The sequence below is a fragment of the Budorcas taxicolor genome, chromosome 12, assembly GCF_023091745.1.
Source record: "Budorcas taxicolor isolate Tak-1 chromosome 12, Takin1.1, whole genome shotgun sequence".
In the NCBI taxonomy this organism is placed as follows: Eukaryota; Metazoa; Chordata; class Mammalia; order Artiodactyla; family Bovidae; genus Budorcas; species Budorcas taxicolor.
In genome coordinates this window covers 31,037,610-31,053,986 of record NC_068921.1, presented here as the reverse complement: position 1 = coordinate 31,053,986, position 16,377 = coordinate 31,037,610, and the positions used below count along the sequence as shown (strand labels likewise).

The 16,377-nt window shown below is 49.6% G+C and overlaps 1 protein-coding gene across 1 annotated transcript in view; it reads left to right on the top strand.

Moving 5' to 3' along the window:
* The window catches only part of MTUS2 (microtubule associated scaffold protein 2), a 256,633-nt gene extending 240,566 nt beyond the window's left edge, over positions 1–16,067 (top strand). Inside the window, exons 10-15 of the mRNA XM_052650268.1 lie at positions 1,528–1,633; positions 5,247–5,320; positions 9,510–9,608; positions 10,603–10,722; positions 14,626–14,723; positions 15,854–16,067. Of these exons, the coding sequence (XP_052506228.1) occupies positions 1,528–1,633; positions 5,247–5,320; positions 9,510–9,608; positions 10,603–10,722; positions 14,626–14,723; positions 15,854–16,067 (711 nt within the window). The remainder of the gene's footprint in view (positions 1–1,527; positions 1,634–5,246; positions 5,321–9,509; positions 9,609–10,602; positions 10,723–14,625; positions 14,724–15,853) is intronic.
* The last annotated feature ends 310 nt before the right edge of the window (positions 16,068–16,377 follow it).

Here is a 16,377-nt window from a genome sequence, read left to right as displayed (position 1 = left end):
GAATGACCCCCTGAGAAATGAAACCCTCTGAGAAGTAGCTGGACAGTGCTCTGAACTGCACCCCAAGAGCTTCAGGGTCTGGGCACATGTCCCTCCAATGCCAGGTTTTGACACATGAGTATGTCACAAAATGAATCTAGTGGTTTGTAACTAGCATTTTGAAAAATATAAAGTAACGAAGAATGAACATGTTAAAGCCAGGTAATTGCAGGTAGGAAGGTAAAGTGCCGATCCATGAAATTTTGTTTCACACATGCACCCATGTACACGTGTGTGTGTGTATAAAACAATGTAAAATGGTGCTTTTACAGTGAGAACTTGGAAAAACATTGTTCTGGTTTGCTATCATAGGGAGAAGTCACCTTATGCAATGATTCCTGTAAGTCATACACTTGAAGTTTAAATAATACCCCAACAACAAATGGAGAAGGAAATGGCACCCCACTCCAATATTCTTGCCTGGAAAATCCCATGGACAGAGGAGCCTGGCAGGCTGTAGTCCGTGAGGTTGCAAGAGTCGGACATGACCGAGCGACTAAATCACCACCAACAACAAAAATAACAAAAACAGTAGCAGTGGTAGGTGTGTGGTGGGCGGGCGGTGGGGATGAGGGCAGGCGCGGAGGTCAGGAGGGGGAGAATAAAACACCCCGGGCTGGCTGCTTTCCCGGGGTTAAGTTCCTGGAGAGGTACCTTCAGCCAGAGAAACAGCAGCTTCTCGGGGGCAGCTCCCACAGCCTGGGCAGGGGAGGGCCACTCCGCCATCAGAGGGGAGCACGTCCATGGCTGAGGAGCTGGGGTGGTGAGCACACATCTGCCCGCTTGCCTTGGGGCTGGTGAGCGGGCTGTTGGGCGCTGGTTGCTGGTCTTGCAGGGGAGGCAGTGGTCGGGCGTTTGAGAGCCTCGTCCGTGGAGTCAGGCAGCCTCAGGCTTTGCCACTGCTGACTCTGCCACTTGCTAGCCCTTGGGCAAAACGCTTCAGACCTCTCTAAGCCTCAGTTTCCTCATCTGGAAAATGGACATGAAGATATTGACTTTATTGCTGTGGGGTTGAGTGGAGGATCAGGCAGCTGGGTACATCTTGGTTCCCTCCAGCTACCTTGCCTGCTGTAGGTCCCACCTGCCGCTGGGGGGCAGGACGGACCGTCTGGTGGGGGAGGACCCTCTTCCTTATTACCTGGTGGAAGGGGCAGGAATGGAGGCCCAGGGCAGTGAGGAGGTGGCTTAGGCGGCCCCCCACCTCCAGCCGGGAGCTGCTTCCTCTTGCGTGAACAGCAGACCTGCCACAGTGACTTCCCTGTGGCATTCCCGCACCGGCTCCAGGGTTCGCACGTCACCACCAGACCTCGTCTCCTGCCTCAGTGCAAGGCTGGAGAGGGCGGCCACCACCTCAGCAGAGCATCCCTCCCTAGACGTCGGGCCACGGACCCTTCCCTTCATTCAACTCCACCTCTGTCCTCCAGGCAGCGGGGCGTCGCAGCCTCAGGCCCCAGCTCTCGGAGTAACCAGAGCTGTGATCTCCTGCAGGTGGAGGACATCACCGCCAGCCATGAGGCTGCGCTCCTAGAGATGGAGAACAGCCACACGCTCACCCTTGCGATCCTGCAGGATGACCACGAGCACAAGGTCCAAGGTAGCTGACCTTGGGTGGGTGTGTGTGTGAGTGTGAGTGTGAGTGTGCACGTGCACCCGCTTCTGCTGCAGACACGAGGGGCCTCCCTTCACCTCACCCTCCTCTATTCTTTCTTCCTTCCTCTTCATCCTGGTATGTCCTTTGTGTTGCTTCTTGTGTGAAGAAAACACCAAAATCCAGGGCGTGGGTAACTTCTTTCCTCTGAAGCTGATCCTCTGAACCCTGAAGTCTAGACTCCCCAAGGAGCCGTGGTCCTACCCCAGGGTGTGGGGCAGCCGGTCTGGGGTACAGCCTCAACTTGTTAAAGCTCGAAGGTGATTCCAATGGGCGGCCAAGCTTGAGAACCACCATTTTCAACAGGTGTAGAAATCCTGGGCCTTGTCTTGTGTGGTGGCCTCTGATGAGGCCTGGCTGTCTACACTGGGCACTGAGACCACATTCACCATGGGCAAAAGTGGACTCTCAGGATCTTTTTTATGTTTTTTTTGTAACTTTGAATTGTCTTTGGGTACCTAGGATTTTATTGGGTTGGCCAGAAAGTTCCTTTGGGTATTTCCTTACAAGTCACAGAAAAACCCAAACCAGCTTTTTTGGCCAACCCAGTAAGTCGGTCATAACAACAGTAACAGTGTTTAGTAAGTAGAGCTGAGATTTTTGACTCTGTGAAAGAAGCTTTTTACACATTCACATCTGTATACATTACTATCTGTTATTTTTTTTTCAATTTCCCCTCTCCTCACTTTTTCTCTCCCCAGTCAGCTGGTTGCTAAATTAGATGGAAAATAATTAACGTAAGAATAGATTAATACACTTTTTTTAATGCCAGAATTTTTTAATGTGTAATTTTTGTAGTTGCAAAGGCCTCTGTTAGCAATATAAAACCAAAATACAGTAATAAAAAGGCTGATACATTCAACTAAATAAAAGTTGTCATAAAAATATAAACAACTTCAAAAGGCAAACTACAAGTAGAAAATATTTTCTGCATCTATACAGCAAAAGACAAATTCTCTTAATATATCAGTTCAGTCGCTCAGTCATGTCCGACTCTGCGACCCCATGGACTGTAACACGCCAGGCCTCCCTGTCCATCACCAGCTCCTGGAGTTTACTCAAACTCATGTCCATTGAGTCGGTGATGCCATCCAGCCATCTCATCCTCTGTCGTCCCCTTCTCCTCCCTCCTTCAATCTTTCCCAGCATCAAGGTCTTTTCAAATGAGTCAGTTCTTCACATCAGGTGGCCAAATGGGAGGGGGGTTCAGAATGGGGAACACATGTACACCCATGGCTGATTCATGTCCGTGTATGGGAAAAACCACTACAATATTGTAAAGTAATTAGCCTCCCATTAAAATAAATTCATTTTAAAAATTAAAGATGCTTGCTTCTTGGAAGAAAAGTTATGACCAACCTAAACAGCATATTAAAAAGCAGAGACATTACTTTTACCAACAAAGGTCCATCTAGTCAAAGCTATGGTTTTTCCAGTAGTCATATATGGATGTGAGAGTTGGACTATAAAGAAACCTGAGCACCGAAGAATTGATGCTTTTGAACTGTGGTGTTGGAGAAGACTCTTGAGAGTCCCTTGGACTGCAAGGAGATCCAACTAGTCCATCCTAAAGGAAATCAGTCCTGAATATTCATTGGAAGGACTGATGCTGAATATTAATACATTTTAAGAATCAGAGAATCAGAGTTTTAAAATCATTTTTTAAATGTTCTTTGTCAATAACAAGGCACACTGTGTAGCAGTCAGTGTTCATGTGGTCGCCCCCTCAAGCTCTAGCCCCACCACCTCTGGGAACTCTTGGTGTGTGGAGGAGTCCGAGCTGGAGGCAAGGAGAGGACAGGAGAGGAATTTCCTGAGAACAAATTTACTGTATTACCTGTGTCCCAAGAGCACGTCTCATGCTTAGAGTACCAGTTCCCATCCTTGGATGAACATTGGAACCACCTGTTTTTTGTTTTTTTTTTTAATACTGATGTGTAGGTCCCATTACAGACGTTCCAATTCAGTTGCTCTGGGGATGAAGCCCAGACATCAGGGTTTTTTTTTAAGCTTCCAAGGTGATTCTAGTATGTAGAGCATCGTGTTAAGTATGAGATGGAGTGCCATGACCTCGGAATAATGAAGTACATCATGGGTACATAGAAAGTTGCCTGTCTCCAGCATAGATGCTGACTTTAATTTGGTGGTGAGGTACTGGGATCTCCTGAAAATGTCCTAAAGCTCATCACCGTGCTGTAGGAAAATGGTCTCAGAAGAGGGGACAGGAATGGAAATGTTACATTGAGCATTGCCTTTTGTTTGTGGATTTTCATGTAAACAGACCTGGTAGATTTTTCTGATTAATGAAGTCTCACCTAGACACCACATCCAGGGCCTTTGAATTATATATAAAGTGCAGACATTGCAGGCATATGTAAGGGTAACTAAAATATTCATTATTATGGGTGATGCTCTCAATGGCTATTAACAGTAGTCATTTAGACAGAGGCATGTAGACCAGAAGGCCACATGGTTTTATGGCAATGAACTAACCATAAATTTTTCTTTTTTTTCCTCCAAATGTAAACTTCAGCTCTAACAACTGGATTTCTTAGAGAGCTTCACCATCATTAAAAGATCTGGGTCAACGGGAACCACAGAATTTTTCCTAATTGCAGCTCATGCCAGCCAGGAAGATAATTATTGGTCTCCAGTCCTCTCCTGTGCTAAGCATATGATACAGGCTGATTAATGAGACCTTTCTTCCCTTCAGTTATAACAGGAAAACAAATTGCTTCTGTAGCTAGAATGAGACGGGCTTCATCCAGCTAATAAGACCATTCCCATCTGGAGAAAAATAGAATCCATTTGCTTAATAATTCTTACATGACATCTCTTCTGCCTAACTTGCAAATTATTACTGGAATGGCACTTTTCACAGAATAAAATTGTTCCAAACACTCCAAGAGGATTCCATCCTGTGAGTCCTTCATTCTGCCTGAATGTCTCAACGTTGACTCTCTGCTCACGCAAACCCTAGCAATCTGTGGTTTCCAGAGTGTGGTCCAGAGGCCAGCAAGGTGACCTTGCAAGCTCCGCGCTGGTCCCATTCACCTGTCCATTCTCCAGCAAGCCCACACGCTGCTCTCCTCGGAAGGCTCCCTCCTTCAACCTGAAATTGCTGCTTTGTAATGGAAAGGAAAAGTGATCCTGGGAGGGAAGGAAGTGGAGATTTAACGTTAATCACTCACTGGTTTCACCATGGGGAGAGTTGGGAAATCAATGAGTGTTGTGAATGGAGAAGCTGAGTCGGCTAGGGTGGTGGTCGAGCTGCGTGTAAAGGGAGTGTGTGTGTAGGCGGCTCTGCTTGCTTCCCTCCTTCCTGTCTTTCCTCTTCCTCTCACTCTTTCTTCTTTTTCCCTCCTATCTTCTCTCCCTCTCTCCTAAACAACATCACATACAATTTCAAACTAATGGATGTATCTCTTTTGGCTTAAGTCTGCTATATACTGGTGTCCGCTAGTTACTTCTGTCACCCAGTCTTCATCTGGCAAAAGAATCTTGTTTGATCCCTTTTCCAGAGAAAGATCAGCTTAACACTCTGATGTCTCCTCTGCAGAACTGATATCGACCCACGAGCTTGAAAAGAAAGAATTGGAAGAAAACTTTGAAAAGCTGCGGCTGTCATTACAGGTTAGTATTTCCTAACTCTGACTTCAAGGTAATGGCAGCAGACATTTCTTTCTGACAGTTCTTCCTGTCTGCAGGCATTTATGTGGCACCTGCTGTGTACTGGATCCTGCACTAAGCAGTGGAATATGGGGGATAAATAAGACCTAACTCCCTGCCCTTAAGGAGTTTTCTGTCTGCTCAGAGCTCATCCTTGCACAGAATGGATAATACCGTGGGTGCCGCGGACTGCTCCCCACCGGCGATGGTCAGAGCCATGTTTAGGGGAGGGGGAGGACTGGGGGCAGAGTATTCTAGGCAGAGGGAATGGGGTAAGAAGAGTCACGCAGGGTAGAAGACACAGCAGATGCTCTGGAATTGTTAAAGCAACTTCCATACCCTGGAGACAAAAGCTTCTTGCTTTGGGGCATCCCACTTCCAACCTACACAAAGCATGGGTCTCGGTTGCCAGGGGTGCTACCTGGCTTCCTTCTGGCCTCGAGGGGAGACTGACAGGCCTCTCAGATCACTTGCCTGCCTCTCCCTCCGGCCTGCCAGAGATGCCCCGCCGCCGCCGCCCCCCCAACCCCCTGGCCAACTTCTATGAAAAGCTGTTGACCGTCCCCACTCAGGCCTAGGGAAGGGCTGTCGGAGAAGCCAGGGGGAGGTTGGTGGCCCTGCCTCCGTTGGCAGCTGTGGGTGTCCCAGTCCTAGAAAGATTACCTTTGAAATATTAGGGACCCTCACATTTGGAGGTTTGGAAGGCAAAGACCATAACTCAAATAGAAAGGTGGGAATTTTGCTTTTTGGATGGCTCTTTGGCTCAGACGGTAAAGCGTCTGTCTACAGTGTGGGAGACCCGGGTTCGATCCCTGGGTTGGGAAGATCCCCTGGAGAAGGAAATGGCAATCCACTCCAGGACTATTGCCTGGACAGAGGAGCCTGATCGGCTACAGGCCATGGGGTCGCAGAGTTGGACACAACTGAGCGACTTCACTTTCTTTCTTTTCCCCAGGCAGTGTTTCTTGCACAGTGTCTGCCCTGCCAAGCAGAGAATCTAGGATTATGGAGTATCACACTATTGAGTGGACTTTGCAAAAAATTTTAAATGGGAAGCTGCTTGCTGCATGCCCACCCCCAATCCATGGATCCATCAGTGGGCCTGCATATGCCCCCCCATACCCCTCATGTGGCTTATCCTTGGCAGGTTAACCCCAAACTGCCTTGTGTACCCTACATTCCACACTGTGCTAAGTCACTGCAGTTGTGTCTGACTCTTTGTGACCCCATGAACTGTAGCCTGCCAGATTCCTCTATCCACGGGACTCTCCAGGCAAGAATACTGGAGTGGGTTGCCTTGTCCTCCTCCAGGGGATCTTCCCCACCCAGGGATTGAACCCACGTCTCTTACATCTCCTGGATTAGCAGGTGGGTTCTTTACCACTAGCACCACCTGGGAGGCCACTCCATACCACCCAGATACATTACCCTAAGGAACACAGACCAGGAATGTAACAGCCGTACTGTAACGTATGAAAAGCCCACAATAGTCCAAAACCAAAATAAGAGTTTTTGTTTCATCGGTGAGTCTTCACTTTGCCATTGACGTCATGCAGTCATGAACCGCGCAGGTTTTAGTGGTGACTCACCAGCAGAATCCATCTGAACTGGAGACTTTCAGGTACAAGGTGGGTGCAGTTGCTTAAACCAATTTCCCTGGGCTACTGGCTACTAGAGAAACAGGTTTGGGATAAAAGATTTGAGTTTGGGGCTTAAATCCCACTGTATCTCCTCTTAATAGATTTTGAATCATGGGCAGTTACATAAACTGTAAACATTAGCTTACTCATCTGTAAAATGGGGATAATACCAGTTCCTTCCTCAAGATATGAGCAGCTTAAGGGAAATAAATGTGTGTCAATGAAGAAAACTAATCAATAGTCAATCTAAGAAAGAAATGGAGAATTTTATTCAAGCCAACCTGAGGATGAGAACCCAGGAGACAGTCTTCATGTGGAATACAAGCATAAATACAGGCTGAATACTGTTCAGCCATGAAAAGGAGTAAATTTTGCCATTTGCAGCAACATGGATGGACGTGAAGGGTGTTATGCTAAAAGCAAAATAAGTCAGGCAGAGGAGGACAAATACTGTATGATATCACTTAGATGTGGAATCTAAAAAATACAACAAATTAGTGAATATCACCAAAAAAAAAAAAGGAAACAGTCTTAGGTATAAAGAACAAGTTAGTGGTTAGCAGTGGTGGGGAGGGGCCACATGGAGGCAGGGAGACAGGATATAATACAGTCTCAAGGATGTATTGTACAACATGGGGAGTATAGCCAATATTTTGTAATAATTGTAAAATGGAAAGTAATCTTTCAAAATTGTATCTAAAATTTTTTTAAATTTAAACAAAGACAAAAATCCCTGAGACTGTCCCACCTGTTATAGGTCAATGCACAGTTCAGTTCAGTCGCTCAGTCGTGTCCGACTCTTTGTGACCCCATGAATCACAGCACTCCAGGCCTCCCTGTCCATCACCAACTCCCGGAGTTCACTCAGACTCACGGCCATCAAGTCCGTGATGCCATCCAGCCATCTCATCCTCGATCGTCCCCTTCTCATCCTGCCCCCAATCTCTCCCAGCATCAAAGTCTTTTCCAATGAGTCAACTCTTCGCATGAGGTGGCCAAAGTACTGGAGCTTCAGCTTTAGCATCATTCCTTCCAAAGAAATCCCAGGGCTGATCTCCTTCAGAATGGACTGGTTGGATCTCCTTGCAGTCCAAGGGACTCTCAAGAGTCTTCTCCAACACCACACTTCAAAAGCATCAATTCTTCGGTGCTCAGCCTTCTTCACAGTCCAACTCTCACATCCATACATGACCACAGGGAAAACCATAGCCTTGACTAGATGGACCTTAGTCGGCAAAGTAATGTCTCTGCTTTTGAATATGCTATCTAGGTTGGTCATAACTTTTCTTCCAAGGAGTGAGCGTCTTTTAATTTCACGGCTGCAGTCACCATCTGCAGTGATTTTGGAGCCCAAAAAAATAAAGTCTGACACTGTTTCCCCATCTATTTCCCATGAAGTGATGGGACCGGATGCCATGATCTTCGTTTTCTGAATGTTGAGCTTTAAGCCAACTTTTTCACAGTTGTATAAATTTTTGAAATAAAAGGTCTAGCATCAAAGTAACACATTGTCAGTGTACATAGTCCAACAGGGTGAGTAGCAGATCATTACGACACCTTAAAGGATTGAGAAAGGAATCTTATCGCCTAAGGAATTATCTTGCTGGCACCTGGAAAATTTGCTTTTTTTTCTTTTCGGTCTGATGAGTAGGCATCCCTGTGTCTTCTAAGGGAATCTAATTAATGTATAAGGCAGGTATCCAGTGCACAGTGAAGAGGGATAGCGGCCCAGATGGGCAGAGAGGGTATTTTATGATTAACATTTTTCCCATCCTGCCTTAAAAATAAAAACATTTCATCATGTGTAATGTGTATAGAGCACTAGGCAACAGCTACTGCTTTATAATAGTTCCAGGCATTGTCCTGTTTATCATCTTCAGTATGGTACCATAGTAATGACATAGGAGGCAGAACCCTTCAGGACCTGTCGTCACTGTGTTTAGTGGTGGTAGTGGGGGGCCTAGGGGGTGTGCTCGGGGCTCAAGCAGAGTAAGGAGTCAGGGTCAGTTTGACAGCTTCTGGCTTAACTTTACAAATACAGAGAGTTCTTCTTTGAGATGGATTAATTGTCCTTCTTGAAGTCTGGGCCGGAGGTTGCAGCTAGAGGCCAGACTAGACACCTCTCTGCTGATGGTCTGCCTCTGTGAGGTTGGTTATTGAATTACTAAATGCCCCCTTCACTGCAGGCTCCTTGTTGGGGCAGAAGCGAGATGGCATTCCCATCTCAGAGTCAAGTCGCCTGCTTTGGGGATCCCCTCACCCCCCCCCACTTTCTGTGTGGCAGCAACACTCACCCATCAACTATCTTGTGGTCCGTTCTGGACAAGGCACCGAGGCGGGGAGACTGCGGGCACTGGGGGGCCTCTCCCCCACAGCATGTGATGCCCTTTTGGTCGGACCCAGTGGGGGGCCCCCTGACCTCACCGCCCCGTGAGGAGCAACCTGGGCAGGGGTCGCATCCCAGGGGCCGTGTCTGTGAGGATCGAGCTGGATGTCTCATGCGTTACCTGCAGGACCAAGTGGACACGCTGACCTTCCAGAGCCAGTCTTTGCGGGACCGAGCCCGGCGCTTTGAGGAGGCTCTGAGGAAAAACACGGAGGAGCAGCTGGAGGTACCGTGAGCTCTCAGCGTCCCAGCATCCTGCAAGCCTGGGGCTCCCCCAGTATCACCCCAAAGACAGAGCCTCTGTGCTGATCTGACTGCAGAGTGCCAGCGGTCAGGGCCTGCCAGGATTTAAACACACATCCATAGGCACCTGTCCTGACTCAGGACAGCTGTGGGTTCTCCATCTGAGTGTTATTCTTGCTGCATTTCACAGGGCTCCCCAGCCACTGTCCATGAGCCCCTGGGACAAGCTGGACCTGGAAATGCCTCTGCCTGTACCCTCACCCCCACCCCAACACCTCACTCCTTCCCAACTCCAACTCCACAGGGAAGTTGGAGGTTTCTTTTTCCGGAAACCCTGGCAAAATTCCTTCCCTCTATGTAGGGTTGCCAGGTGAAATCCATGACACCCAGTGAAATGTGAGATACAGATAAATGAGATTTTTAAATATGCCTCCTACAGTACAAAAAAGTTGTTTACGTGACATTCAGACTTAATTGAACATCCTGCCATTTTATTTGTCACATCTGGCAGACTTACTCTAACAGTTCTTTTTCTACAATGCCTTTTTAAACTACTTTGCTCATTTCCTACACAGAGTGCGGAGGGGGCGGGGCTGTCCTTGGGCACAGGTAGGGACCTGTGTCAAGCTTCACCTGTGTGTTGAACCAAGCAGTCTGGGTGAATGTTAAAGGCCAATGTTGAATTTAGTGGTTTGCCCATTAAGTTCTCTTGGAGGGCTGGGCTGGTAGTATCTGGCCACCCCAGTATCTGACATTTCAGGGACCGATGGCCTCCCCTCTTCTGCTCCCCATGGAGCTGGATTTTTAGTCTCACTCCCAGTGGCAACTCCTGGGCGTCTTTATCAGGGAGGACTGTGAGCATTCTCGCCCGCCTGCCCCCTCGCTCTTGTTAAGCTTGTTAACAGAGACTAGATTTCGCTGAGTTCATGATGCTGGTGAGTGCCTGGGAAACAGCTCCTTGCTCTCTGCCCCTGCAGATTGCCTTGGCTCCTTATCAGCACTTGGAAGAAGACATGAAGAGTCTGAAACAGGTGTTGGAAATGAAGAATCAACAGATACATCAGCAGGAAAAGAAGATTCTTGAGCTGGAAAAGCTGGTGAGTCGCTTGTAACTCGGGGAGGCCCCCATAACTGGCGTGATATTCCCGCTGCTCTTGTGGGTGAAAGGATTAACAGCGTTCGAGGGAGCATCTGGCCCTTACCTGTCCATTGCTTGCACCTGAGCAGAAAAGACCACCGATGAGGCTCCAGGCCTTGTTTTGGGAGCCAGGAGTTCAGGAATCTCAGACGTGGCCTCGTTTGTACAAGTCTAGAGCCCATCTGAGGCCCTGTCAGCATCGCCATCCATCACTGTGATCTGCTGACTCCTCCCCTCCCAGGGGAGGACGTGCAGTGAGCCTGCATCTGGGGAGCATCGCTGATGGGTACCAGGTGCCGTGCAGACACATTGTCTGTTCAGTAATTCCGACAGCAATCCACTGAGTGGGAGTCCATTGTCAGGAGTCTCCTTTTACAGATACAGAGATAGACGCTTAGGATAAGGTCTTGTCTCACCCAGACCCAATAAGTGGCCCAGCCCAGGCAGGAACCCTGAGCCAGAGCTCCAGGCCTTGGCTTCCACCGGGTTTTGGCTCCCAGAGAATTAGCAAAGGGCATGCCTTTGGGGGAATAGAGTGCTCAGAGTTCACTGCCAGACCCTGAGGGTGCAAGGGTTGCAGCTGAGATAGTAGTCCAAAGTTAGCAGCAGGGAGGCCTGCCTCCAAAGAGATACTATGTTGATGGGAAGGTTGGCCCAAGGGACTCATATAGAGTGATTTTTTTTTCCTATCATTATTTTTAAATTTTTGATACTACAAAAGGAAAATATGTGCACTATAGGTAATTATAAGATAAAAATAAGGAGATTAAAATGCCATATTTCTACCTCCATACAAGTGTACAAACCCCAATAAACAGATTGTGCACACACACACACACACACACACACACACACACACACAAGGGTTTTGCATCCTGCTTCTTTTCAGTTAGCACATCTTCAACTCACCATCTCAGTAACTGATCATCTCCTCTAACTTTTAAAGTTCTCTGCATGTCTTAGAAATGTCCTGGCAGATGGTTTATCAAAACCAGGAGCTGGTCCCTGACCACCTGTTGCATTCAGTCATCACGTCCGCTCTGCTGATCTAGCACCATCCTTCTCTGGGCGTCTATAGCTGCACAGATGCTTGTCCGTTAGGATGGGAGCCGGAGAAGGCGATGGCACCCCACTCCAGTACTCTTGCCTGGAAAATCCCATGGATGGAGGAGCATGGTGGGCTGCAGTCCATGGCGTCGCGAAGAGTCGGACACGACTAAGTGACTTCACTTTCATTTTTCACTTTCATGCTTTGGAGAAGGAAATGGCAACCTACTCCAATGTTCTTGCCTGGAGAATCCCAGGAATGGGGGAGCCTGTTGGGTTGCCATCTATGGGGTCGCAGAGAGTCGGACACAACTGAAGCGACTTAGCAGTAGCAGTAGCAGTAGTATGGGAGCAGACGGGGCTGTGAGTGCCCATTATAGCATCCTGGGTGATGCTGGCATCCTGGGACCATCCAGCAGCTCAGCTTTCCAGCTAGGCCAAAGCTAAGGCCAGTGGGGACAGCTGAAGTGGACAGAGCCCTGCCCCTCTCAGCCCTGCAGCCCTCCTCCTCCAGGCTGGACTGTCTGCATCCTTATCTGGTCAACCAGCAGCCTCTGGGTTTATCAGGCTGTTTTTAGCCCTGCTGATATGCAGATGACATCACCCTTATGGCAGAAAGTGAAGAGGAACTAAAAAGCCTCTTGAAAGTGAAAGTGGAGAGTGAAAAAGTTGGCTTAAAGCTCAACATTCAGAAAACGAAGATCATGGCATCCGGTCCCATCACTTCATGGGAAATAGATGGGGAAACAGTGTCAGACTTTATTTTTTTGGGCTCCAAAATCACTGCAGATGGTGACTGCAGCCATGAAATTAAAAGACGCTCACTCCTTGGAAGAAAAGTTATGACCAACCTAGATAGCATATTCAAAAGCAGAGACATTACTTTGCCGACTAAGGTCCGTCTAGTCAAGGCTATGGTTTTCCCTGTGGTCATGTATGGATGTGAGAGTTGGACTGTGAAGAAGGCTGAGCACCGAAGAATTGATGCTTTTGAAGTGTGGTGTTGGAGAAGACTCTTGAGAGTCCCTTGGACTGCAAGGAGATCCAACCAGTCCATTCTGAAGGAGATCAGCCCTGGGATTTCTTTGGAAGGAATGATGCTAAAGCTGAAGCTCCAGTACTTTGGCCACCTCATGCGAAGAGTTGACTCATTGGAAAAGACTCTGATGCTGGGAGGCGTTGGGGGCAGGATGAGAAGGGGATGACAGAGGATGAGATGGCTGGATGGCATCACTGACTCGATGGCCGTGAGTCTGAGTGACCTCCAGGAGTTGGTGGTGGACAGGGAGGCCTGGTGTGCTGCGATTCATGGGGTCGCAAAGAGTCGGACACGACTGAGCGACTGAACTGAACTAAACTGAGGCACTCTGTGGGCATGCAAGAGTTCTCATTCCAGAAACCGTTCCAAGCAGGGGTGGGGGTGGGGGGCGGGAGAGTTGATTGAATCACTTCCCATTTCCTAGGAGGGCTTCCTTGGTGGTCAGATGGTAAAGAATCTCCCTGCAATACAGGACACCCACATTACATCCCCTGGATCAGGAAAGATCCCCTGGAGAATTAAATGGCAACCCACTCCAGTATTCTTCCCTGGGGAATTCCATGGATAGAGGAGCCTGGCAGGCTGTGGTTCATAGGTTCGCAAAGAGTTGGACACAACTGAAGCAACCTAGCACCACATGCATAGTGAATTACATATACACAATTTATGTGCGTGCCTATATTGGATTCCTGTGTAGAATACACTTCTCATAGTGAGTGTCTCCATGCCCCTGCCATTGTCAGAGATGAGCCATGAGCACCCGCCAGGTCCAGTTTGGCTGGTGGGTCCCCTGGTTCTCCCTATCGGGTCCTCCGCCCTGCACTGGCACCTCTGGCAGTACCTATATGTACAACACGACATTCTGAATTAATGGAGGGATGAAAATATCAATAATGTGGACACACTTTCCCTCCTGAGGCTCTCGGCAGCCAGGAATATGCAGCTCAAGCCAGCTCTGCACAAGAACAGAAAATAACATCCTCCTCCATGGTGGTTATTCCTTTGAGACTTAATGCCCGCTCTGTCCGTGGGTCCCCACGGCCTGAGACCTAGCTGAAGTTGAGCTCCATTCTAAGATGAACTGAGAAACTCTTTTTTGAAAAGACTGTGAAGAACTCCTGCGTAGGGTAGTTAAGGAAAACCACCACCCCTCCGTGCATCGGGCTGAGGTATTAGAGTGGAAGGACTGGGCTTTAGCCAGCTCTTCAGCAAGGCTCCCACGCCCACCTCATCTTTGTTCCCAGGAAATGCATGCACGCTAAGTTGCTTCAGTTGTGTTCAAGTCTTTGCGACCCCATGGACTGTGTAGCCCGCCATGCTCCTCTGTCCATAGGTTTCTCCAAGCAAGAATACTGGAGTGGCTTGCCATTTCCTTCTCCAGATCTTCCGGACCCAGGGATCGAACCCGGGTCTCCTACATTGCAGGCAGGTTCTTTACCATTAGCACCACCTGGGAAGCCCCATAATTCATAATATATACCAATATATACACACAGACATATTATATACCTACATATATATAAGAAAGATATACGTATATATATATAAAACAGTACTTTTACAGTGCACTCTGATATTTTTTATTCTGTTTTCTTTTGTTTAAAAAAGCAATGCTGATCATGTCCCTCTAGCCTGGTTTTATAGCCAATGCATTGCAAATTGCAGTTTGAAAAACACCATTTTAGATAATCCTCCAAAGCCCGGAAGCCAAGGGCACTGGTCTGTCATCTCCCCCAGGGCCTGGCTGCGGAGCTCTTGACACTCCATCTTTTATAGGCAGAAAAGAACATCATCCTGGAAGAGAAGATCCAAGTTCTCCAGCAGCAGAACGAAGACCTCAAAGCCAGGATCGACCAGAACACCGTGGTCACAAGGTAGGTGGGCCTGGGTGATGGAGCCTCAGAAGCGCGTGTCCCAGACAGAATGGCTTTGCTCCTGACCTTGGAGGGCTCTGCTTTTGTCCTTGCTCCTCCGAGCCCCAAGGCTTCCCCACGCAGGCTCTCGGCGCTCCCCACGCGGAAGAAAGCGTAGAACACACTGCTCTGAGCACCCAGCCAAGGCCCTGGCTGCACGGAGCACCCTCCTTGGTGGAAAGGAGTTGGGTGGGGTAAAGTGTGTGGCACAGCTGGCGGGGGCACGGCAGGAGTGGTGGGGATCATGGAGGAGGTTTTGGAAGGGCTGCCCACTGGGAGTTCCAGGCTAAAGAAAACAGGCATGTGAGCCAGCTGACCCTGGGCTCCAGCAGTGCCCAGCTGCTGCCCCAGCGCTCGGCCAATGGCAGAGGGGAGCTGCCCCGGCTGGAGGGCAGCAGGGAGGGACCGGACCATGCAGCCACTTCCATCTCCGTGCTCCTAACCTGCTCCGAGGCTCCGACTTCCAGGAAGGGAGGAGCAGCAACCAGGCTGCAGTGATGACAGAGGCACAAAACACATCGGGTTCCTTTCTACTTGGCGTCCATCAGCTGCAAACACCCATGGAGCATCTGTTACGGGCCGGGCCCCAGGCTGGGTGCCGAGCACTGGAGAAGGGACCGCTCTGGCCCCATCCTAGGGCTCCAGCTCCAGCAGGCGACCAGATGCACTGCCCAGAAGGTTGCAGCGCAAGCTGACTGCTGCCAGGGAGGCCCAGGGTGAGGGCAGGCTGCGGAGGCCGTCGGCACCACCGACTCCCCGGGGCTGTCCTTACGGCTCAGTGTCCCCCACACCACCTGCAGCTTTTGCTCTGTCCACTGGCCACCAGCGCCTCCCCTGACCCAGGGCAGAGGGACTGTGGGCGAAATCAGGTGTTGGCAGAGAGACCCTGGGAGAGGATTGTGTGGGTGGGACAGGTGGTGATTGTGTTTCAACCCCTGGGCTTGATCCCTGAGGTCCACAGGAACCCACCACACACCCCGTTCCCTGTGCACCCCTGGGCCCGGCCGACCTCGGGCTCAGCGTCTTGCTCTGCCATTGCTACTCTTAACTGTTGCTTGTCCCCTCCCCCACCCCACCCCACCCCCATGCAGACAGCTGTCGGAGGAGAACGCGAACCTCCAGGAATATGTGGAGAAAGAAACGCAGGAGAAGAAGAGGCTGAGCCGGACCAATGAAGAGCTGCTATGGAAGCTCCAAACCGGGGACCCGACCAGCCCCATTAAACTGTCCCCCACATCCCCTGTGTACCGCAGCTCCTCCTCCGGGCCCTCCTCTCCCGCCAGAGTCAGCATGACGCCCAGATGACGCCACCACGCTGCGGGCCGAGCTGCGGCGCCGGGTCCACAAGGGTTCCCACCGGCAGGGAGTGGTGACCGCCGCGGGCCGGCCCGCCTGGCCCCGCGCGCATGCCCAGTCGCTTCGTCGCGGCCTTCCATGCGCGCATGCCCAGCCGCTGCATAGCCGCACCCCAGGCCGAGCCCTCTTCTAACCCTCGTGTGTAGAACTGTCCCGGGACGGGCACTTAGGAACGTGTAAATGGTAGTGTCTCATGTGCAAACGTTTGGCCGTAGTCAGAGCCAAAAGAAGGAAACGCCAGTTGTCCTTGAGCAATGAA